A 24,883-nucleotide genomic window follows, 5' to 3' on the forward strand; every position below is an offset into this window, starting at 1 on the left:
TTCCTCTTTTGTTTCATATAACCATTTGTCACCTTCCACATGTTCATTCATTGCATCCTTAGAGTCTGCATCCATCCCGAAAACTGTTCGTGAGGCTTTGTCTCATCCTGGTTGGTGTGCTACAATGGTGGAGGAGATGACTGCCTTAGATGATAATTGTACTTGGGATTTAGTTCTCTCCCTGCAGGAAAGAAGGCTATCGGTTGCAAATGGCCGTTTGCAGTTAAAGTCAATCCTGATGGTTTTGTTGCTCGGTTAAAAGCGCGCCTCGTAGCAAAAGGCTACCCACAAACTTATGGCGTTGACTATGCTGATACTTTTTCTCCTGTAGCAAAAATGGCATCTGTGAGGTTGTTTATTTCATTAGCTTCAATCAATCATTGGCCTTTACATCAACTTGATATCAAAAATGGATTTCTTCATGGTGATGTTCAAGAAGAGGTGTATATGGAGCAACCACCAGGGTTTGTTGCTCAGGGAGAGAATGGAACGGTGTGTCGCCTTCGTAAATCCTTGTATGGATTAAAGCAGAGCCCATGAGCTTGGTTTGGTAAATTTAGTCAGGTGATTAAAAGCTTTGGAATGCTGAAGAGCAAGTCAAATCATTCAGTCTTTTTTAAGAGATCTGAGGGTGGTGTCATCTTGTTAGTCTTATATGTGGATGATATTGTGATTACTGGTGATGATGTTTTAGGTATCCGGTCTCTAAAGACCTTTCTTCATAGTCAATTCCATACAAAAGATTTGGGCATGTTGAAATACTTCTTAGGAATTGAGGTAATAAGAAGCAAGAAAGGAATTCTATTATCACAGAGAAAATATGTACTTGACTCGTTGACTGAAACAGGAAAGCTAGGGGCTAAGCCATGTAGTACCCCAATGATGCCCAACTTACAGCTCACAAAAGATGGAGAATTGCTAAAAGATCCTGAAAGATATAGGAGGTTAGTGGGAAAACTTAATTACCTTACATTGACTCCATGCGACATAGCCTATTCAGTGAGTATTGTGAGTCAGTACATGTCATGCCCTACAGTTGATCATTAGACTGCATTGGAATAGATTCTTTGTTATTTGAAGGCTGCTCCCAGCCGTGGTTTATCATATAAGGATTATGATCATACTAATATTGAATGTTTCTCAGACGCCGATTGGGCAGGATCTAAAGAAGAGAGAAGATCAACCTCAAGGTATTGTGTTTTTGTTGGTGGTAATTTGACTTCTTGGAAGAGTAAGAAGCAAAATGTGGTATCACGTTCAAGTGCAGAATCAGAATATAGAGCAATGACACAATCTGTGTGTGAATTGATTTGGATATATGAACTTCTTGTTGAGTTGGGATTTGAAATCACCACACCAACAAAGTTGTGGTGTGATAATCAAGCAGCACTTCATATTGCGTCTAATCCAATATTTCATGAAAGGACTAAACATATTGAAGTTGATTGCCATTTTGTACGTGAGAAAATTCAACAAGGGTTGGTATCTACAGGATATGTGAAGATTGGAGAACAATTAGGAGATATCTTTACGAAAGCATTGGATGGAAGACGTACAGATTATCTATTTAACAGTTGGGCATGATTAACATATATGCTCCAACTTGAGGGGGGGTGTTATAATTCTATAATTAGGATTTTCCATTCTTGTATATATTTTGTGATATTTTCCTTTTGTGATATTTTTCTTTCTATGCTTTGTACACTTGTATATATTCATATCTTTGGTGAATGAATAAAGCAGTTTGATTCTTTATCAAACCTACGAGTTTAACATTTTTGTATTTCTATTGAAATGATACACTTTTTAGGTAATAAGTTAGTATTATTATTGTTTTATTTATTTAATTTAATAGTAAAAAAATATTTTAACATTTCTTTATTTTAAAATTTAATAAAAAGTTAAGTTAATTATCTTACGAAAAAAATTTAAAAGAATTAAAAAAAATAAAAACAGTAACTTTATTTTTATATATATACACAAAACAATATTACAAAATGAAATTAAAAAAATTAAAAGAATTAAAACAGTAGTTTATATATACTGTTTTTAATTTTTTTTTATATTCTTTTTAATTTTATTTCATAATACTGTTATATATATATATATATAATCGGGGCAGGGATATGCTCTCCGTCACCACCCCGTCCCCAGTCAAATCGGGGATTCCCCATCCCGATCAGGGCAAGTATCGTGGGGATTTTTGCTAGTCCTAGCCTCAATGCACCTCCCATCATGTTTTCTGTAGGCCCTTTTCCTGGGATGGACTTTAAATACCTCAGTATTCGAGTGACCGCCTCCATATGTTCCTCACAAGGAGCCTGCATAAACTGACTAACCACACTAACGGCATAGAAAATATCAGGTCTAGTATGAGACAAGAATTTTCCCACTAGACGCTGATATCTCTCTTTATTAACAGGAACTTTGTCGACAGAATCTCCCAACTTAGCATTGACCTCAACAGGTGTATCAATAGGCTTACATCCAGTCATCCCGATTCCCTTCAACAGATCCAGAGTATATTTTCGCTATGACACAGATATTCCCTCTTTCAATCTCGCCACTTCCATTCCAAGGAAATATCTCAGGCATCCTAGGTCTTTAATCTCAAACTCATCTATCATTTTCTGTTTTAATCTGACAATCTCAACCTTATCGCCCCCGATAGAATGATGTCATCAACATACACAATTAAAGCTGCCACCTTCCCAGATGCTGACCTTTTTTGTAAATAAGATATGATCAGAATGCCCCTGAATGAATCCTTGGGACTTAACGAAGGTGGTGAACCTATCAAACCACGCCCTTGGAGATTGCTTTAATCCATATAAGGATTTTTTAAGTTTACAGACCCGATGATCAATTGAGCTTCGAATCCAAGAGGAGGGCCTATATAAACCTCTTCTTCTAACTCACCATTAAGAATGCGTTCTTTACATCAAGTTGATGGAGAGACTAGTCTTTGTTAACTGCCACTGAGAGGAGCACACAAATTGTATTCAGTTTTGCCACTGGAGAAAAGGTTTCTGAGTAATCAACCCCATAAATCTGAGTACCGCCTGTACAGCAGAGACGTGGATGTCCTCGACAGCGGCTCCATTCGTTCCAGCGACTGACTCGCTGACTCCGTCTGTCGATATAGGCTGAGAGCCTTGCAGTGGGTTTTCACCAATGACGGCTAGGGTTTCTTCAACTTGCTCTAATACCATATTGAAATAGAAAAGGGAAAAAGGGAAAATGCACAGTTTACATGAAAAACCCTAGGCCAGGGAGAAAAAACCACGATATAGGAGTTCTTATTAATTTTTCACATCTATACAGGGTACAACAGAGCCAAATAAATAACTAAGGCACACACTAAAAATAGCAGAGAATAACAACCGATTAAAATGCCCTTAAGGCAAAACCACTACTTTCAAAAGATCCTACATTTGCAAAGATTATTGATTGTAAAATGGCAAAAGAAGCTTGGGATAAATTGCAGGAGAAATTTGAAGGAAGTGCAAAAGTGAAAGCAATCAAATTGCTGACTCTCGAGAGAGAGTTTGAGATGTTAAAAATGAAGGATTCAAATACTGTAAACCAGATAAGACTAGCTAGTGAAAATTTCCAGATCAAAGAGTCGAAGAAAAAATAATGGTTAGTGTTCCTAATAAATTTGAGTCAAAAATCTCAGCCATAGAAGAGTCTTCTGACCTAACAACTCTCTCTATAGCTAAATTAATTAGCAAATTATGAGCCCATGAACAAAGGCATATATAATGAGAAGCAAGTTAAGGTGCATTTCATGCAAAGTTTGAAGACAAGAAACTTGTTGCAGATAAAGGTGCACAGAAGCTAGCCTGGACACTCACGGATATCCCAAAAAATTATAGACAAACAACTAAAAATCAAGGGAGCATGAAAAAAGGAGGAGCGTCAAGATAAATTTCCTCCATGTTATTTTTTAAGAAAAAATTAACCATTCTGAAAAGAATTGTTGGTTAAAAAACAAACAAGGCACCATTGTGATTATTGCAACAAGGATGGTCATAGAGAGAAGTTTTGTTTTAGTAAACAAAACCAATTTCAAAATTCTCAATAACATGCAAATTGCATAGATGATATTGAAGAAACATTTTTTTTTTTATGGCATCTCATATTGATGACAAAGTGTCAAACTCATGGCTTATTGACCGTGGATGCACTTCACATATGGCTAAAGATATATTACTTTTAGCCAGATTGACAGATCTATATAGTCTAAGGTGGTTCTTGGACATGGCGCAACAGTACTAGCTGAAGGTAAAGGTATTGTTGTCATGCATACTAAGCAAGGTGAACATAAAATATCCAATGCTTTATATGTTCCAAAGTTGTCTCAAAACTTGCTTAGTATTGCTCAATTGTTGGATAATAATTTTTCTGTGATTTTTAAAGATCAAGTTTGTGTCATTTATGACCCTCAAGGAGTTGAGATCGCAAAAGCAAAAGGTGGCATCAATGCTTTGAACATGACAACAACAAAGCTTTGAAATTTTTGCATTCCTCTAACATGGTTTTCAAGAATGGAAGGTGCACAATCTACCTTTTCCACAAGAAAGCTTGAATTGATACTTATTGATTGGACAGGTTGCATTGATAAATTTAAAAGTATTTTCAATTATGTCTTTTCTCCTCGAACTTCTAGAGAACAAGAAGTTATGGCTGAACCTACTTTTGAGGCTGGATATATTTACGTTGCATCAATTGCAAATCAAGCAATATGGTTTCATAAATTGCTTGGTAGTTTTGGATTTGAACAAGAAAAACCTGCACGCAGGTTTTGCAATAATAAGGCTGCTAATGCTTTCAATCTAGTACAACGTTGTAGGACAAGGCATATCAAAGTCAAGATTTTATTTATTAAAGAAAGTAGAGAAAGAAAGAGAGAGAAGGCAAAAAAATTGAACTCCTCGTAGACGTTCTCAAGTAAGTCGAGTTTGGTCGTCAATAAAGGTGGCAAACCAGCGTTTACCTATAGAGGTGGTGATTGGTGAAGGATACCAGACATCACTGTGGACAAGGATGAAGGGTTTGATGTTTTTTAAGGCTGGGAATGAAAAGAGACTCAACTCTGTTTGGCTTGAATACATACATCACAATCAAAGAAGATATATTAATATTACGAAACAAATGAGGAAACAGATATTTCATGTATTGAAAATTGGGATGTCCAAGACGAAAATACCATAACATAAAATCATTCTCAGAAGTAGAAAAATTTAAAGAAATAAAATTGGTTCTATAACATTCCCAAAAGGAAATATCATCAGTCAGGAAATAAAGCCCCCTATTGTGTCGGACAGTGCCAATCGTCGTCCCCGAGTTCAGATCCTGAAACAAAACAAAGTCGGGTGAGAAAACAGCCTGACATCTCAGATCTCTTGTAATTTTACTGACAGATAACAAATTATACGATATCTTAGGAACATGCAGCACATCACGTAATACCAAACCCTCAAACAGAGAGAGATTGCCTTTTTCCTGCAACAGGGGCAAAAGACCCATTTGCAATTCTAATCCGTTAATCTCCAGCGCTCGAACAATATGAAATAAATTGATCAGATGAACCAGTAATATGATCTGTAGCTCCTAAATCAACAATCCAAGGTTTTTTACCATTAATGCTAATAAGGCCAAAAGAGTGAACCATACCTGACTGCACGATAGCACTGACTCCAACAGCACTCAAATTATTTTTACCATCTCCTGCAGTTTGATTCTGGGTATTTTCACCCATCGAGTCACTCAATAAGGGCACATCCAGGATTTGACTTGTCATGCGACTGACGTCGTCTGCTATTTGGAGGTCTCCCATGCAACTTCCAGTACTAGTCTTTTGTATGCCATGACTTTTTGCAGTGCTCACAGATCGAAGGGGGTTTCTTATCGCCATCAGACCCAGACGACTTTGTAGCAAAGGTAGCAGCATCAGTCGATGTGATTACTAAATTGTTCATGGCACTTGACCTGTCCTCTTCCAGACGTATCTCTAAACATACCTCCATGAGAAAGGGTATAGGACGTTGGCCCAATATCCGACTCCGAACAACATCGAATTTCGAATTTAACCAAGCCAGAAGTCATAGACACGATCAGCTTCCTCAATCTTCGAATACTGAACTCCGTCATGTGCACAATTCCAAACTATTTCCCGACACAAGTCCATCTCTTGCCATAGTAGGGACAATTTACTGAAGTAGGATGTCACGTCCATAGTCCCCAGCTTGCACTCATGGGCCTGCTTCCGTAAGGTATATAGCCGAGATGCATTCTGCCATTTTGAATATAACTTCTGCACAGCATCCCAAATGTCTTTGGCAGTTGTAGCATAGAGTAACGGCCTGTCAATCGTGGATTCCATACTATTAATCAAAACATACCATAACAGCGAATCTTCCCATTTCCAGATACGTTCTTGAGGATCTCTCGGTTTAGGTTTCGGTATCTCTCCCATCAAGTACCTAAATTTATGGTGTCCTTCCAAAACCATTCTGATTGATTGGGACAAGGAAAAATAGTTATGGCTATTCAGCTTCTCTCCAGTAATGAATCTTGCAGGATTTTCCATTGATCCAGTCAAAATATTTGTAGTAGGTAAAACAACGAAAGGGTTTACTGGATTCTCAAAATATTTTGGTAGGTTGACGAAGAACTCTAGTTGGACTGTTTGAGGGTTTGTGCCAAGAACTGCTCCAAAATCCGCAATCTATTATTGGAGATGGGCGAACCATCGTTGAAGATCGTTCGGGCCATGAGCCGCGCCGCTGTTGTTTGACGCGTCTGGGATATTCTGTCCGACAGAGGGCCCTCGGCCTAGATTCAAAGACCCGACGCCGATCGTTGGATTGAAGGCCAATTGCTGCTGAGCAAAATCGGCTAGCTACGAGCGGGAAGAACCAACGGCGAATGGTAGGGAAGTCGCCTGCGTACGAGGACTCACCGCGAGTGAAGCCAGCACCGTTTGCGCGCGGGAGGACTCGGCAAAGGCTGGAAAAACCGTTGGCTACTGGGCTAAGCCGATTGGTTGGATCTAGTCGCGATCGGCTGGTTGGAGTCGAACATCGGCTGGATCGGACCTGCAGGCTGGAAATCGACGATTGGAACAGGCGCCGGCTGGAGGAGGTTGGGCACCGCGTCTTGAAGATAACGTTCGACAGCTGCTTGTATGGTGGTTGTGATATCGGCATTTATGGCTCCACCAATTCCAATGGAGGCTGCTGAAGGGGACTTTGATTGATTCTCGTCGATGATGGCTGTGGTTTCGTCACCATTCTCTAATACCATGATGAAAAAGAGAGGAAAAGAGAACTCAAGATTTACATGGAAAACCCTAGAATCAGGGAGAAAAAACCACGATAGAGACTGATTTTTTATTATTGATTTGATATACGGAATACAAGGAGAATGTTCAAATAAATAGACAAGAGGAAACCTTAGGGGTCTGGTAAATTACAAAAATACCCCTAGGTTAAACTACTATTTTCAATAGTTTAATTTATTTTTTCAATTTTTTGTTTTAAGCTTTTAATGTTAAGATAAGTAAGTTTATGCTCTTAAAATTGCTTTTAATTTTGTAAGTTAGATAAATTTATTTAGGTTAATTTTTGTCCTATTCAAGGGTAAGCTACCATGTATTTTGTGCATCATAATCTTAGTATCACATTTGTTATATCACATTTCTTATCCAACATTTTGTGTATCACCAATTTTTTCCTACTTCAATAAGAAGTTCACTCTCACTTTCATTTTTCTTCTTTTTGTTTAACAAACATTTAGATATTGATTTGCTTCCGTAACATTTATTTTCTTCCCATTGATTTCATTTTCTCAACAATGCTTTGATTTGTTTTAAGTTGATTTTTCCTTTTTCTATCTCATTGTAACTTGAACATTCGTATCTTTTCATTACATGAATGAGAGGAAAAAAAACTACTTTCTTGTAAGGGTTAGGATGTAATTGCAAAAATTATAATTGGGCTAGATTTAGGTTTTTCTCCGTTATTGTCCTCTGGAAGTAGCTTCTAAAATTTTTTTTCAGTATATATGTTTATGCATCAATGAATCTGTCTCCATTTCAAAAAGAAATATCTATCTATCTATCTATATACATATATATATATATATATATATATAATTCCAAAAGGCTCCTAAGGTTCAACATAATAATGCCTTACCAGCGGAAATAGTCACTTCTAATGCCCAATGGTGCAGCAAGCAATATATCAGTAATCCATGGGGACAAAGGTCGTACAGGTTTCCTCTCTTGTTGCTGAGGCACTCCAACTAATTCCCCATCATCACTGTTACTTGTCGTGGCAAGGCTGCCACTATTGCTTCTTTCTGTTTCACCATTATTGCTTCTTCCCGTTTCACCATTTTTTCGTTCCATCTTGTATATCGGACGATTGTAATGAGTCAAGATCCGCAATATCTCCCCACATGCAAGGGCCCATTGTTCAGAATAATCGTTCTGATGGAAGAAAAGTATTTATAATGCATGTTCACATCATTCATAAATATAGAATAGATATGCAGAAAATAAAGCTACCTAACAATAAGACGCAAAGTGAGTGAATGTAACCGTTGTGTTGGTGTAGTTTAACAGCTTGGGGGGGAAAAAAAGGTTGTGTAACTCGGTTAGGTATCACGGAATGCTTTCCAATATTAGTTTTAAGGTTTTTGTTGGTTTTTTATCAGTTAGCTAATTGGTTAGGGTGGCTACATTTTGGAGCCATATTTGTAACTGAGGTTTTTTTTTTTTTTGGAGAAATATTGTATTCTTTCTTATCTTCAAATGACCCAATAATGGGTAAATATATTACAAGAGAAATTCTATACAAGAGAACCAAATATAAAAGGAAGGAACATCTAAAACAATAATTAAAATAACAACTAAGGCAACTATTTTATACACAAATCTACACTCCCCCCTCAAGCTGGGTTGTATATAGAAAACAATCTAAGCTTAGAATTAAAATCATCAAAATTTCTCTTTCGCAAAACTTTGGTGAGAATATCAGCAATTTAATGGCAAGACGGAACATAGTTTAGTTCCAATTGACCTTCTTAGATATGAAATGTCGATCTAGCTTGGTTCCACTATGTTCTTGTTGACCTTCTCATATATAAAATGTCGATCTCTCTCTATGTGCTTCATTCTGTCATGATGGATGAGATTCTTTGCTATGCTAATTGTTGTTTGACTGTCACAAAGTATTTGAATGAACTTTGAGTTTTTTCCTTAGTTCTTCAAGTTTCTGAATCCACATCCCTTAACAAATTCCCAAAGCTAGAGCTCGATATTCAACATGTGCATTGCTTCTAGCTACAACTAATTGCTTTTTCCTTCTCCAAGTGACTAAGTTGCCCCAAACATAAGAGCAATATCTAGATGTAGATCTTCGATCAGTTAGTTCTCTAGCCTAACTAGCATTAGTATAAAGTTCCACCATTCTGTTTGGCGACTTTTTAAACAATAACCCAGGACTTAGAGTACCTTTCAAGTCTATCACCCTCTATTGTGACAACAGTGGAGCAGTTGCAAATTCAAAGGAACCTAAAAGCCATAAACGAGGAAAGTACATCGAGCAAAAGTATCATCTCATCAGGGAGATTGTACACAAAGGAGACGTGATCGTCACGCAGATAGCCTCACAAGACAACTTAGCTGATCCATTTACAAAGATCCTCTCGGCTAAAGTGTTCGAGGGTTACCTAGTAGGACTAGGTCTATGAGATATTTGTAACTAGTGCAACTGAGAGAATTTATGAATATCTGATGCCCTAGTTTATTGTATTTATACCTTTTCTTCTCTCAGTGTAACTCAACATTGTATATATTTGTATATATTGATCCACTGGAGTTTTAGTCCAAGTGGGAGTATTGTTGGGTTTTATGTTCTAAAACTCGCAGTTTGTAAAAATTAAAAATATTCTATTATCAATCTACTAATTTCATTTCAGGGGTTTTATGTCCTAAAACTCACGCGGGCTCAATAAGCCTCCCATTTCAGGGGTAGACCGGGTAGATAGTTGGGAACATGGAGAAAGGTTGTTATCTTAAGTACCGAATCCAGGTCTTGAACAAGGGATCCCACCCTCTCACTGGCCTAAGAGGGATCCGATTTAGTGATTAGATTATAAACCAATTGTCCATTAGAGGATCAGTAGAAACTTAAGGAACAAGACATAATATCGGGGGTAAAACAGCATATTGATCCAGCCGTTAGTACGAACAACCTGTGAAAGTCAACTTACTGGTTATGGTTAAATCATGTGGATATAAATATATCTACAGTGAGGAGAGTACAACTATCGAGCTATAGTGGTGTGACTTGATAGTTAACGAATACTAATTAATTTGGTCTAAAGAGTTTTAGTCAATTAATCTTAATCGTTGGAGCTCATGATTTGTTAGTCCATAAGGTCCCTCTACTAGCTTGTAAAACATGAACACCTTGAATTAATAAATTGAATGAATTTGGAATGATATCAATTTGAATTGTTCAAATTGAATTAAGGTTTGAATTTGAATAAGTTCAAAATCAAATTAGGGTTTGTTTAATTATATTTGATATAATTAACGTTTAATTTATAGAAATTAAACGAGTTTATAATATTTAAATATTGATTTAAATATTAATTGCATGAATAAAATTCATGTTTAAAATTAGGTGTGTGATTAATTTGATATTGAATTAATTAATTAATTAATTAATTATGTTTAATTAATTAAAAATCAAATTAAATTCAATTTAAAGAAATTGGATTTTGATATTTTGGATTTGATTAATTATGAATTAATTAAATCATTTTTTAATTAATTTTTGAATTAATAGAATTTTGAAAGGAAAAATTGGATTAAATGGGTTTTTCCCACAAACACCTCAAGTATGAGGTGTTCTTCATACAAGAAACCAGAGAATCCCACTTCAATGGTTAAAGCAACTGCTGGACATCAATCAGATTGAAGGTGGTTGCATGCTGAGATTCAATAAAAACTCTCAAATTTGAAGAAGAGGAACTTGAGCTGGAGAAACTGAGTTTTTGCTACTTTAACTTCTTCCTCACTAACTCTCTCAATTTCCTTTACCAAATTCACTCAAATTCGAGTTTCACCACTCAAATTCAAGGTTGAGAATAGTAGAGAAGATCTCTTGGTGGTTCACTATCAATTTGGAGCTGAAAACACATGAAGAGCAGCTTGGATTTGGGAGTAATCATCAAAGGTATGTTCATCTTGAAACCCTCTTCAATTTTCTATTGAAGCATGCTTTTAGAACTTAAATTAAATGTAATTAGAGTGCTTATTGATTATGTTTGCTTCCGTTGCTTGCTTGTGTATTCCATCAGCATATAGTAGCATCGTAGAAGTATAAAAGAAATTTGGGTTGCTACAGACTATCTTGCATTCTTCAACGAATTTCGATTGCACCAAACGGAAAATCTCACCTGCAAAAGCATTGCCTTTTCAAAACCCGTTGTACAATCCATACCAAGGTATGTAATGTCATTATTGACGGTGGTAGCAGTGAACACTTTGTGTCGATGAAGCTCGTGACAGCACTAAATCTCAAAGTGGAACCTCATCTTAGTCCATACAAAATCGGGTGGATTAAGAAGGGAGGTGAAGCACACGTTAGTGAGATTTGTTCAGTCCCTCTTTCAATTGAAAATAGCTACAAAGATCAAGTAATCTGCGACATGCTAGAATGTATGTATGCCATGTCTTGTCAGGACATTCGTGGCAATATGACACTCGGACTATACACAAAGGGAGGGAAAATACTTACAAGTTTCAATGGATGGACAAGAAAGTAGTATTGTTGCCTATAATCAATAAGAATGAAGATGAAATTGTTATAATTCTATAGTTAGGGTTTTCCATTCTTGTAAATATTTTGTGATATTTTACTTTTCTATGCTTTGTACACTTGTATATATTCATATTTTTTATGAATGAATAAAGCATTCTGATTCTTTCTCAAACCTAAGAGTTTTACATGGTATCAGAGCTCCCTAAACAAACTTAGGGTTTTGTGAACCTTAGAGTTTGAGAATTTAGAACCCGTTTGTGATATGTTTAGGGTTTTGTGGAGAGGTGAATTCACACTTTTGCTCACGGTCGTCGTTTTCGGTTCGTTCGCCGTCGGCCGCCGCCGCCGCCGCTGCCGAAAAAAAAAAAGAAAAGAAAAAGCTTTTTTTTTACACCGCCCAGTCCAACAAGGAGCCCAGCCGCCAATCTACAAAACCCCAAAGTCCGGCTACCATCTGACCAACGCGTGAGGCTCACGCGTCGATTGTTCCATCTTGTCGTCTGTCCACGCACTGGCGCATGTAGGCGCATGTGCAGTCGTTGTTTGTTCGTCTTCTGTGGATTTCTTCAGTGTGGTTGACTCTTCTTAGTGGTGTGTTTGTTTAGGATATATAGATATACTCACTGCTTGTAAAGACATCTCTTCAGTAAATTAGGGTTTGATTCTCTGCTGTCCAGTGTCTATTTTTTTGAGGTAATGGTTGAAAAGAAACCAGTAATGTCTGAGATTGTTCCTATGGTGTCAAAAGTAACTAAACATAAGTTGAATGGATCCAACTACTATTCATAGAGATCAAATCCAGGAGGTGTTGTTTGCTATTATTGTCATAAACCTAGCCATACAAAACATGAATGTAGAAGATTGTTGAATAAGGATCGGAGGGTGCCATCACCCTCTGCACATGTCGCCTCTACTCCTGATAATCTTGACAAGTCAATTACGATTTCTGTAGAAGAGTTTGCTAAATTTCAACAGTATCAAGAGTCATTGAGGGCATTATCTTCTACTCCCATTACGACCATCGCAGAGACAGGTAACATTTCTAAACGCCTTCTTTCCTCCACGTCAAAATGGGTTATTGACTCTAGCGATACAAACCATATGACAGGTAACCCCAGTTTATTCTCTAACCTTTGTACATCTACCTCTTCACCTAATGACACTATAGTTGATGGAACCTCCACTCCTGTTTTAGGATCAGGAACCATCCATCTCACTGAATCAATTTCTTTGTCATCAATTTTAAATTTACCACATTTCTCGTTTAATTTGATTTCAGTCAGTAAACTCACTCGTGATCTTCATTGTTGTGTCTCCTTTTTTCCTGGTTATTGCTTATTTCAGGATCTTACGACGAAACAGACTATTGGTAAAGGACGGGAATTTGGAGGTCTTTACATCTTTGAACCACAAACACCTATGGCCATCACATGCTCTAGCATGTCGTCTCCCTTTGAAGAGTATTGTCGTTTGGGTCATCAATCTATCTCTGTGTTGAAGAATCTTCGTCCACAACTTCAACATTTGTCTTCTTTAAATTGTGAGTCATGTCAGTTTGTTAAATTTCATCGTTTGAGTTTGTATCCTCGAGTCAATAAACGAGCTAGTGCTCCTTTTGAATTAGTCCATTCTAATGTTTGGGGTCCATGTCCTGTTGAGTCCAAAGGAGGGTTTAGGTATTTTGTTACATTTGTCGATGACTATTCTCGTGTTACGTGGTTATATTTAATGAAAAATCATTCCGAGTTACTTTCTCATTTTCGTAACTTCCATGCTGAAATTCAAACTCAGTTTAATGGTGCTCTTAAAATCCTACGGAGTGATAATGCTAAGGAATATTTCTCTCATACACCCAAGTCTTATTTAGATGCCCATGGCATTCTTCATCAATCTTCCTGTGTCGATACTCCATCTCAAAATGGAGTTGCAGAACGAAAAAATCGTTATCTCCTTGAGACAGCCAGAGCTTTGATGTTTCAGATGCATGTTCCAAAATCCTTTTGAGCTGATGCTGTTTCCACAGCTTGTTTCTTAATAAATCGCATGCCCTCTTCCATTCTTAAGGGTGAGATACCTTTTCGTACTTTATGCCCCAAGCAACATTTGTTTCCCATTCCACCCAAAATATTTGGTTGTACCTGCCTTGTTCAGGATGTTCGGCCTGAGCATACCAAGGTGGATCCAAAGTCCTTAAGATGTATTTTCCTTGGTTATTCCCGTGTCCAAAAGGGGTATCGGTGTTATTGTCCTAGTCTAAATAAATATTTCGTCTCTCCTGATATCACGTTTTTTTAACATACCCCATTTTTTTCATCACCGTCTTTCTCTTCGAATAAGAGTCAGGGGGAACATAAGGAAGTAGAGGATGATTTCCTTGTCTACACAGTTATTTCTCCTTCCGATCCTCTTCCTGATTCATCTCTACCTGTGGCTACCTCTACTCTTCCACCCACCATTAACGTCTATACTCGATGACAACCTACTTCAGTTCCATGCCCTGTACCAGAGTCTTCTTCGTCATTGGATCCAGAAACGAGTGATGATCTACCTATTGCTCTTCGTAAAGGTAAACGTACATGTGCTCATCCTATTTCTTCTTTTGTTTCATATAACCATTTGTCGTCTTCCACATGTTCATTCATTGCATCCTTAGAGTCTGTATCCTTCTCGAAAACTATTCATGAGGCTTTGTCTCATCCTGGTTGGTGTGCCGCAATGGTGGAAGAGATGACTGCCTTAGATGATGATTGTACTTGGGATTTAGTTTCTCTCCCTGCAGGAAAGAAGACTATCGGTTGCAAATGGGTGTTTGCAGTTAAAGTCAATCCTGATGGTTCTGTTGTTCGGTTAAAAGCACGCCTCATAGCGAAAGGCTACGCACAAACTTATGGCGTTGACTATGCTGATACTTTTTCTCCTGTAGCAAAAATGGCATCTGTGAGGTTGTTTATTTCATTAGCTTCAATCAATCATGGGCCTTTACATCAACTTGATATTAAAAATGCATTTCTTCATGGTGATCTTCAAGAGTATATAGAGCAACCACCAGGGTTTGTTGCTCAGGGGGAGAATGGAACGGTGTGTCTCCTTCGTAAATCCTTGTATGGATTAAAGCAGAGCCCACGAGCTTGGTTTGGTAAATTTAGTCAGGTGATTGAAAGCTTTGGAATGCGGAAGAGCAAGTCAGATCATTCAGTCTTTTTTAAGAGATCTGAGGGTGGTGTCATCTTGTTAGTCTTATATGTGGATGATATTGTGATTACTGGTGATGATGCTTTAGGTATCCAGTCTCTAAAGACCTTTCTTCATGGTCAATTCCATACAAAAGATTTGGGCATGTTGAAATACTTCTTAGGAATTGAGGTAATAAAAAGCAAGAAAGGAATTCTATTATCAAAGAGAAAATATGTACTTGACTTGTTGACTGAAACAGGAAAGCTAGGGGATAAGCCATGTAGTACCCCATTGATGCCCAACTTACAGCTCACAAAAGATGGAGAATTGCTAAAAGATCCTGAAAGATATAGGAGGTTAGTGGGAAAACTTAATTACCTTACATTGACTCCACGCGACATAGCCTATTCAGTGAGTATTGTGAGTCAGTACATGTCATGCCCTACAGTTGATCATTAGGATGCATTGGAATAGATTCTTTGTTATTTGAAGGTTGCTCCCAGGCGTGGTTTATTATATAAGGATTATGATCATACTAATATTGAATGTTTCTCAGATGTCGATTGGGCAAGATCTAAAGAAGAGAGAAGATCAACCTCAAGGTATTGTGTTTTTGTTGGTGGTAATTTGACTTCTTGGAAGAGTAGGAAGCAAAATGTGGTGTCACGTTCAAGTGCAGAATCAGAATATAGAGCAATGGCACAATCTGTGTGTGAATTGATTTGGATATATGAACTTCTTGTTGAGTTGGGATTTGAAATCACCACACTGACAAAGTTGTGGTGTGATATTCAAGCAGCACTTCATATTGCGTCTAATCCAATATTTCATGAAAGGACCAAACATATTGAAGTTGATTGCTATTTTGTACGTGAGAAAATTCAACAAGGGTTGGTATCTACAGGATATGTGAAGACTGGAGAACAATTAGGAGATATCTTCACGAAAGCATTGGATGGAAGACTTATAGATTATCTATGCAACAAGTTGGGAATGATTAACATATATGCTCCAACTTGAGGGGAGTGATAATTCTATAGTTAGGGTTTTCCATTCTTGTAAATATTTTGTGATATTTCCTTTTCTATGCTTTGTACACTTGTATATATTCATACCTTTGGTGAATGAATAAAGCATTCTGATTCTTTCTCAAACCTAAGAGTTTTACAGGAATCAACTCCAAGAAAAGTGGGAGCAACCATTTCTTCATCACAATCAGTGGAAAGAAATTTGCTAGAGGAAGGGAAGCTGACATCTTGGGGTTAATAGTTTCTGGCAGCAGTAAAGTGGAAGAAACAGTCCACAAAATTCCTCCACAAGTACAAGCCTTGTTTGAAAATTTTCATAAAATTAAAGAAGATCCTATAAACTTACCTCCTCTATGCGAGATTCAATACAATATTGATCTAATTCCAAGAGCTTCACTTCTTCATCTCCCACGTTATCGAATGTGTCCAAAGGAGTATGAAATTCTACACGAACACATTGAAGAACTCCTCAAGAAAGGCCACATCCAACCAAGCTTGAGTCCATGTGCAGTGTCCGCCCTTCTTACTCCAAAGAAGGATGGAAGTTGGAGGATGTTGTAGATAGCAGAGCAATCAACCGAATAACCGTGAAATATCACTTCCCAATCCCAAGAATCAGTGACTTACTTGAACAACTTAGAGTGGCATTGATCTTCTCAAAGGTTGATTTGAATAGTGGCTACCATCAAATGCGAATAAGGCCGGTGATGAGTGGAAAATAGCATCCAAGACTAATTAGGGAATCTTTGAATGGCTTGTCATGCCATTCGGACTTTCAAATGCCCCTAGCACATTTATGAGGCTCATGAACCAAGTACTACATCCTTTCCTTAATAAATTTATTGTAGTTTATTTTGATGACATTTTGGTATATAGCAGGAATGAAGAAGAACATTTGCAGACCCACATGATCTATTTCAAGCTCTGTCCAAGACTGAATTGTATATCAACCTCAAGAAATGCATTTTCCTTGTTCAAGAAATTTCATTTCTTGGCTTCTTCATTGGCAAAAATCAAATAAGGATGGATGAGAAGAAAATTGAAGCAATTAGATGCTGGCCGGTTCCTACATCAGTCAAGGATATCCAAGCCTTCCTTGGTCTAGCATCCTTGTATAGACAGTTCATTAAGAACTTCAGCTCAATCACAGCCCATATCACAGATTGCTTGAAGAAAGGGAATTTCTTTTGGGGACAAAAACAGCAAGACAACTTTGAAAATATCAAAGAAAGGCTTAGTATTAGTCCTGTCTTAAAGCTTCCAGACTTCTTAAACCCTTTTGAAGCAGCAGTGAACACTTGTGGTGTGGGAATTGGGGCTGTCCTATCTCAACAAGGTCATCTGGTTAAATATTTTAGTGAAAAGCTTAGTCCATCGAGGCAAGCTTGGAGCACTTATGAACAAGAGTTATATGCTCTTGTCCGAGCATTAAAGCAGTGGATGCACTACTTAATATCCTAGGAATTCCTTTTATTCACCGATCATTTCTCATTGAAATACTTGCAAGCTAAAAATGCCGGATTATAAGCAGGATGCATGCAAGATGGATTTCATACATCCAGGATTATATGCAGGAACATAAGTAGGATGCATGCAAGATGGATTTCATACATCCAACGGTTTGATTTTGTTATTAAATATCAAATCGGCAAAGAGAATAAGGTGGCTGATGCCTTGATTCATAAGAGTTCATTTCTAACCATTCTCTTTTGAAGTGATTGCATTCAGCCATCTCCCAGAATTATATGAAAAAGATATAGATTTTGGAAAAGCATGGTACAATTGCACTAATCACATAGTTTCAGAAGATTTTCATATTGTAGATGGCTTCCTATTCAAAGGTGAACAATTATGTATTCCAAATACATATCTTCGAGAGGCTTTAATAAAGGAAGCTCACTCAGGGGGTTGGCAGGACATTTTGGTTAAAACAAGACTTTTGAATTAGTCTCCATAAGATTCTATTGGCCACAAATTTGAAGAGACACTAATAACTTTGTTAAAAGATGTGTCATTTGCCAGAGAGCCAAAGGACTCCACAAATACCGGATTATACACACTTTTACCTATTCCCCCAACCATTTGGGAAGACTTATCGGGTGATTTTGTACTTGGTCTTCCTAAAACACAACAGGGATATGATGCAGTTATGGTAGTTGTTGATCGATTCAGCAAGTTGTCCCATTTTTTTAGCTTGCAAGAAAACAAATGATGTGGTTTACATTTCTTTTTTTTTTTTTTTTTTCAAAGGGAAACAAGTCTATTTTATTCATATAAATAAAAGAGTTTAATGCTCAAAGTACAAGAGTTATGTACTTGAAACATAAATTCTAAAATCTAAGGATCAGGAGGCGCACCCGAACATCTCAACCTATAAAGCACCGACACTCCTAAGATGGCCAAGTGTCTGTTTGACCCCGACATGCCGCCAACACATGTCCAACAAGCCAACTGATGATATTTTATACCTTTCATGAACATATTGTTTTTGTTTGAACAATCATGTTTTTTTCTTTCCATTAAATCTTACTTTGTTTTTTTTGTTTTATTCAAAAGTAGTATGGAAAAATCATCTTCAAGTCATACTGAAATCAATTCAAAAATGACTACCAACGATGAAACAAAACCGTTATGGCAATATGTTACAAAAGATGAAAGATTGAATGAAGGAGGGGGGAATATTTCTTGGCAGTGTAATTTTTGTCAAGAAAATAGAAAAGGTTCTTATACAAGAGTTAGGGCACATCTACTAAAATTGAGTGGATTTGGGATTGATGTAAAAAAATCACCCCTAAAGATCTTGCTGAAATGCAAAAGTTAGAAGATGAAGCTAAAGCACATATTGCAAGGAATGCTCCTAAACAAGTTCCTTTACCACCTTCATAACATATGCAAACTGAATCTCAATCTTTTAGAACGGGAAGTATGGGTAGCTATTTGTATTCTTATTCAACAATAGAACAAAAGAAAAGGAAAGAAAATGTTAGTGCACTGGAGAAGTCATTTAACTTGGCAATTCATGATCAAGTGGATTTAGAGATAGCTACAATGTTTTATTCTTCAAGTTTTCCTTTTCACTTGGCTAGAAATCCACATTATGTGAACATATTTGCTTTGGTTGCAAATAATGCTTTGTCGGGTTAGTTACCTCCGAGGTATAATAAATTGAGAACAACTCTTCTCCAAAAAGAAAAAGCAAATATAGAGAGATTGTTGCAATCTGTGAAAAGTACATGGTCTCAGAAGGAGGTAAGTATTATCAGTGATGGATGGAGCGATTCGCAGAGGAGACCATTGATTAACTTTTATGGCAATTACAGAAGGAGGACCAATGTTTCTTAAAGCTGTAGATTGCTCAGGCGAGACTAAAGACAAATACTTCATAACAAATTTGAGGAAAGAAGTTATAAATGAGGTGGGACATGAGAATGTGATTCAAATAATCACTGACAATGCTGCAAATTGTAAGGGTACAGGACAGTTCCCCAACATAGTTTGGACACCTTGTGTAGTTCATACCCTCAATCTTGCTTTGAAGAACATTTGTGCTGCAAGAAATATTGATAGTAATCAATATGTATTTGCAAAGTGTAGCTGGATTTCTGAAATTTCTGATGATGTTATGTTTGTCAAGCACTTTATCATGAACCATTCCATGAGGCTTGCTATGTTCAATGAGTTTGTGTTTTTGAAGTTACTTGCAGTAGCAGAAACACGATTTACATCTACCATCATTATGCTTTGAAGATTCAAACTCATTAAGGGTGGCTTGGAAACAATGGTTATCAGTAATAAATGGGGATGCTACAGAGAAGATGATATGGTGAAAGCAAGACGTGTAAAGAAGTTGGTACTTAATGATATTTGGTGAGATAAGATTGATTATATTCTTTCTTTTACTGCTCCTATTTATGATATGATCAGAGATTGTGATACGAACAACGTTGCCCCCATTTGGTATATGATATGTGGGACACCATGATTAAAAAAGTGAAGGTGGAAATCTATAGACATGAAGGAAAGCATGCAGATGAATCCTCATCTTTTAATGAAGTGGTGCATCAAATTTTAATTGACCGTTAGAATAAAAATAACACTCCTCTCCATTGTTTGGCACATTCTTTAAATCCAAGGTATTCTAAGACATCTTAGATCTTTATTTTATATTTTCAATTTCTATGCACACTCTAAAGTTGGGTATATTTCATAATTTTATTTATGTATTATAGTGCACAATGGCTTGAAGAAGACAAGACTCGAGTCCTACCACATAAAGACTTAGAAGTATCCAGAGAGGGGATGAAGTGTATCAAGAGATATTTTAGTTTTTTTTTTTTTTTTTTAAACGGAAACGAACCTCTTTATTATAATAAAATAAAAAGAGACTAATGCTCAAGGTACAAGAGAGTTATACGAGGAGCATGAATAAAGAACATAATGAGAAAAAAAAGGCAAAACTGAAAGAAAGGATCAGGAAGCACACCCAGGCATCTTGACTAGGTTGACACCCCCTTAGCGCCCTCATCATGCCCATACAACGGTACAAAGACGAAGTAAATACAAGCAAAATGATAAAGCGATAAACCGAAACTAAATCTAGACAACAAGCCTAAGAAGCGGGGAAGATGAAAACCTGCCAATTCAAATTTAAATCTTGTATAGAGAAGTCTTTGAATTCACTATTTAAGGAGCACTAGGCTGAAGTATTTCTTTGAGCTGAGTCAAATCGAGCCTTCCAACAAGTTTCTTTATCGTGGAAAATTCTCTGATTTCTTTCGAACCATAGGTCTGCTAAAATGGCCTTAACCATATTGATCCAAAGTAATCTTGGCCTCTTTTTGAGGGAGGGACTCAATAGAAGTTGAAGTACATTACCTCTAAAATTATCTCCGAACACCCCGACAAAGTTAAAGAAGTGGAAAAAAGTCCACCAACAGCTTTTTGAATAAGGGCAGTTGAAGAAGAGGTGTTGCAAGTCCTCCCCTGCCTTCTTGCATGAAGGGCAAAAAGAAGGCGATAAACTGGTCGAGTGTAATTTTCTTTGCATGACGGAGGAGCAATTTAGGAGACCAAAGAGCATTATCCAGATCTGGATATTGACTCTCCTCAGGCTCTTAGTCTTCCATAGAGCCTTGAAAAGGCTTTTGTCCATTGGGGACGAAGGGGAGAAATGTGCTGTGAGGGATTTAACTGTGAAGAAGCCTGATGCTTCCAAAGACCATGATCGTAGGTCGGGGCTTGCTGAGACTGATCTTCTTGAGAGGACAAGTAGCAAGGCCTGAAAGTGAATAACCTCCTCATCTTTAAGCAAACGACGAAAAATGATGGACCAAGAGTTTAGAGAATGATTCCAATGAGAAGCTATTGAGCCCCTAGGCAATAAGATAATTCTAAACAAACTTGGATAGAGTGTGGACAACAGGGTTGAGTCTATCCAAGGATCAGACCAAAAACCTATTCGAGAGCCATCGCCAAGGATGAAAGAAGCCAAAGACTCCACTTTTGACTAGCATCTTGAGATATTAATCCAAGGGCTTCTCAAACTATTCCCACATTTCCCCGATGAATGCCAACTGAAGGTGCCTTTCCCATGGATGCTAGTGATCACTTGTCTCCAAAGAGAGTTTTCCTCCATCATATAACGTGGGCATGCATGGCCGAATTTTTAATTTTAAGCCCCCCCCAAGCCGAGACCTCCATTACTTGGAGATCGAGACACAATACTCCACTTTACCAGGTGATTAACTTTGCTTCCTTTATGACCTTCCCAAAAGAAGTTTCGAATTAATCTTTCTAAAGTTGAAACCACGTTTTCTGGCATTGCAAATAGAGGCATATAGTACGTTGGGAGATTGGAGAGAACTGAGTTGCATAGGGTTGCCCTTCCTCCTCTTGAGAGATTAAATCTTTTCCATTTGTCCAATTTTCTATGCACCTTTTCTATCACCGGCTGCCAAAAGGAGGTTTGCTTAAGATAGCCCCCTAGTGGCAAACCAAGGTACATGAGAGGTGGTGGTTCGGCCTTACAAGTGAGAAGGCAAGCCATTTGTAACAATTCCCCTTATTCTATGTTGACTCCACCAAGAGCTGATTTTTCCCAATTCACCTTCTGACCTGAGCACCATTCAAAGAGACTAATTGCTTCTTTCAATTTTAACAACATTTGGATATCATAGTTGCAAAAAATGAGGGTATCGTCAGCAAATTGGGGTAGTGGAACGTGAATCTTCTCCTTCCCAACCACAAATCCTTCAAACAGGCCAATGTCGTACAGCTTGTCAATGATGGCGCCCAACACTTCACTTACTAAAAGGAAAAGGAAAGGGGACAAAGGATCACCTTGCCTAATCCCTCTAGATGCGAGAATGTGGCCTCGAGGTCTTCCATTAATAATGATAGAGAATTTTGAGTCTTGAATGCAGCCCAAGATCCAAGAGATCCAACGAGAGTCGAAGTTTTTTGCAATTATAACCTTTTCTAAAAAGGTCCAATCCACCCGGTCGAAAGCTTTTTCCAAATCAAGTTTAAGGATCCATCCCTTTTTCTTTTTCACTCGGTAATCCTACACCACTTCATTAGCTATCAAAACTGCATCTAGTATTTGTCTCCCTTCAATAAAGGCGTTCTAGGATGGCCCGATGATGGAGTGCATAACTTTCTTCAATCTTTCAACAAGTACTTTTGCAACTACCTTGTAAGTTAAAGTAATAAGGCTGATTGGCCTAAAATCCTTAACGGATGCTGCATCTTCTTTCTTTTAAATGAGGCAAATGAAGTTTTTTCTCACACATGCATTCAATCTTCCACCTTTGTGAAAGTCTTCGAATAGCTTAATAAAATTGTCTTTAACCAAGAACCAAAATCTTGAGAGGAACTCCACTGTAAAGTCATCTAGTCCAGGTGCTTTATTTTTCCCCAAGGTTTTAATACCCATTACAATTTTAGCTTCAGTAAAGTTTGCAATGAGTGAAGTATTCTATGATTGTGTGACTCGGGGCCAATTTAAGAAAGTCGGCAAGTATCTGTTACCAGGGGTTCTTGTGTATAGGGTGTCATAGAAGCTTAGAATAAGGCGTTCCACTTCATGAGAAGATTTAGTAAGCCTGTTCATTTAGTAGCTCATTGATTAGATTTTTCCTTTTCCTTGCTGTCAAGAATCGATGGAAAAAACTAGAGTTTTCATCTCCCAGCTTCAATCCAATTCAGCTTGCATTTCTGAATAAGATCCCTTTCTGCCAGCCTATAAATGGTCATTAGGTCTACTTTTAATGTGGAGATGTAACCAGCCACCTCAGGATCCCAGCCCAAAGTTTCGATCAGAGCTTCTTTCTTAGCTATTTCTTTTAGCAAGGCCTCTTCCTTTCGGGTTAGGGATTTCTAGTAGTCTGCTAACCATGTTTTCAGTGCAGCTTTAACCAATCTGAGGTTTGCATTAATAACGAACCCTGGCCACCCACTTATGTTGCTGTTTTTCCAAGAATTTTCAATGGAAATGGCACGTTCTTTGTTTGATAACCAGCTGTTACAAAATCTGAAGGGAGATGGACCCTAACTAATTGTGCCTGCGCTTAATAACAATGGAAAATGGTCTGAAAATAGGCGTACCTGGCGAATTACTCTTGAATTGGTGAAGAGTTCATCCCATTCTTTATTGATGAAGAATCTGTCTAGTAAAGATTTGGAAGAAGAATTTCCTCCCCTGAACCAAGTAAACTTCCCATTTGATAAGGGAATTTCCAAAAGGTTGGCTGCATCAATGAACTTATTAAAATGCCTCATCCCTTTAGCATTTCTGCTATAGGTGATCTTTCATGAGTCCATCTTTTTATATTGAAATCCCCTCCTAAGCACCAAGCCTTTGAACAGGACGCTGAAAGGGCAAGTAATTCAAGCCATACAAATCTCCTTTCCTTGTATTTGGTCCATAAACATTCGTGACCCAACAGATTTTTTTGCACATTGTTAGGCATTTGATTGACAGGGAGTATCCCCTTTAAGTGATTTTGTTACTTCTACTTTACTTCTGTCCCACATAGTCAATAGACCACCACCAAAAGATTCCACTGATTCCCAGCTAATTTCCTTTGAACTCCAAATAGATTTGATGAAGGCAGCATCAAACTCCTTTTTTGATTCTTGTATTAGGACTAGATCCGGATTCAGGTTCTTAAGAATTCTCTTGAGCGCTATTCTGTTACTTAGATCTTTGAGTCTCCCAGTATTCTAGGAAAATATCTTCATTGTACATCAGGCGAAAGAAGGTTGCAGATCACCGGGAGGGGGGGATTTCAGGCCAAAACAAATCCACACTCCTTAACGATGGATGTTAAGTGATCTGGAATCTTTGGTGAGGGTATTGAGGGGGAGCTTGTGGAGCAATGCTCCAAAGTTTTTACCTTGTCTTCATTGGAGAATAGAGTCTACAGATCCAGGATGAATACAAAGTCTTGAACACTATCTTCTTGGACTATAGTTAGATTCAGGGCTTCCAATTCTGCACTACTAACACTGAAAGGAGATTCTAACTCCGAATTTTCTTTCTTTTTTGTACTAGGAGGGGAACAAGGTGAGCCTCTTACGAAATTGTTACTTGAATTAGGGATGGAACTGCTTGGAGGAGGAAGAGGGAATATCCGTGTTTGAGGGAGGAGAAGGGATTTGAATTTTTGTGCAACAAACCTCTAGCAAGTCCGGGTTATTGTCTGCTATTGTTGGTAAGATACTTCCCGAGATCTCCATTGGCTGATCATCTGAGTTGAGAGTTCTTTTTTCCCCTGAAACCTCATCATTTGTTTCTGTCCATCTATTGATGAAAGAGGTTCTTTTTCTGACAAAATG

The 24,883-nt window shown here is 37.6% G+C and overlaps 1 protein-coding gene and 1 pseudogene across 3 annotated transcripts in view; one reads left to right on the plus strand and one right to left on the minus strand.

The window, feature by feature from the left end:
• Nucleotides 1–24,883, minus strand: part of LOC120085897 (protein GIGANTEA-like) — a 77,426-nt gene that overhangs the window by 34,752 nt on the left and 17,791 nt on the right. For both annotated transcript variants that reach the window (XM_039042169.2, XM_090318297.1), the window contains exon 6: nucleotides 8,202–8,497. In XM_039042169.2, the coding sequence (XP_038898097.2) occupies nucleotides 8,202–8,497 (296 nt within the window). The remainder of the gene's footprint in view (nucleotides 1–8,201; nucleotides 8,498–24,883) is intronic.
• On the plus strand, nucleotides 16,722–21,327 carry LOC150033839 (uncharacterized; annotated as a pseudogene). Its single transcript, XR_016532120.1, has 2 exons — nucleotides 16,722–20,178; nucleotides 21,156–21,327. The product of XR_016532120.1 is annotated as an uncharacterized LOC150033839 (transcript).

The sequence above is a fragment of the Benincasa hispida genome, chromosome 9 (genome assembly GCF_027475165.1).
Source record: "Benincasa hispida cultivar pf3 chromosome 9, pf3_genome.v1.1, whole genome shotgun sequence".
NCBI lineage: Eukaryota > Viridiplantae > Streptophyta > Magnoliopsida > Cucurbitales > Cucurbitaceae > Benincasa > Benincasa hispida.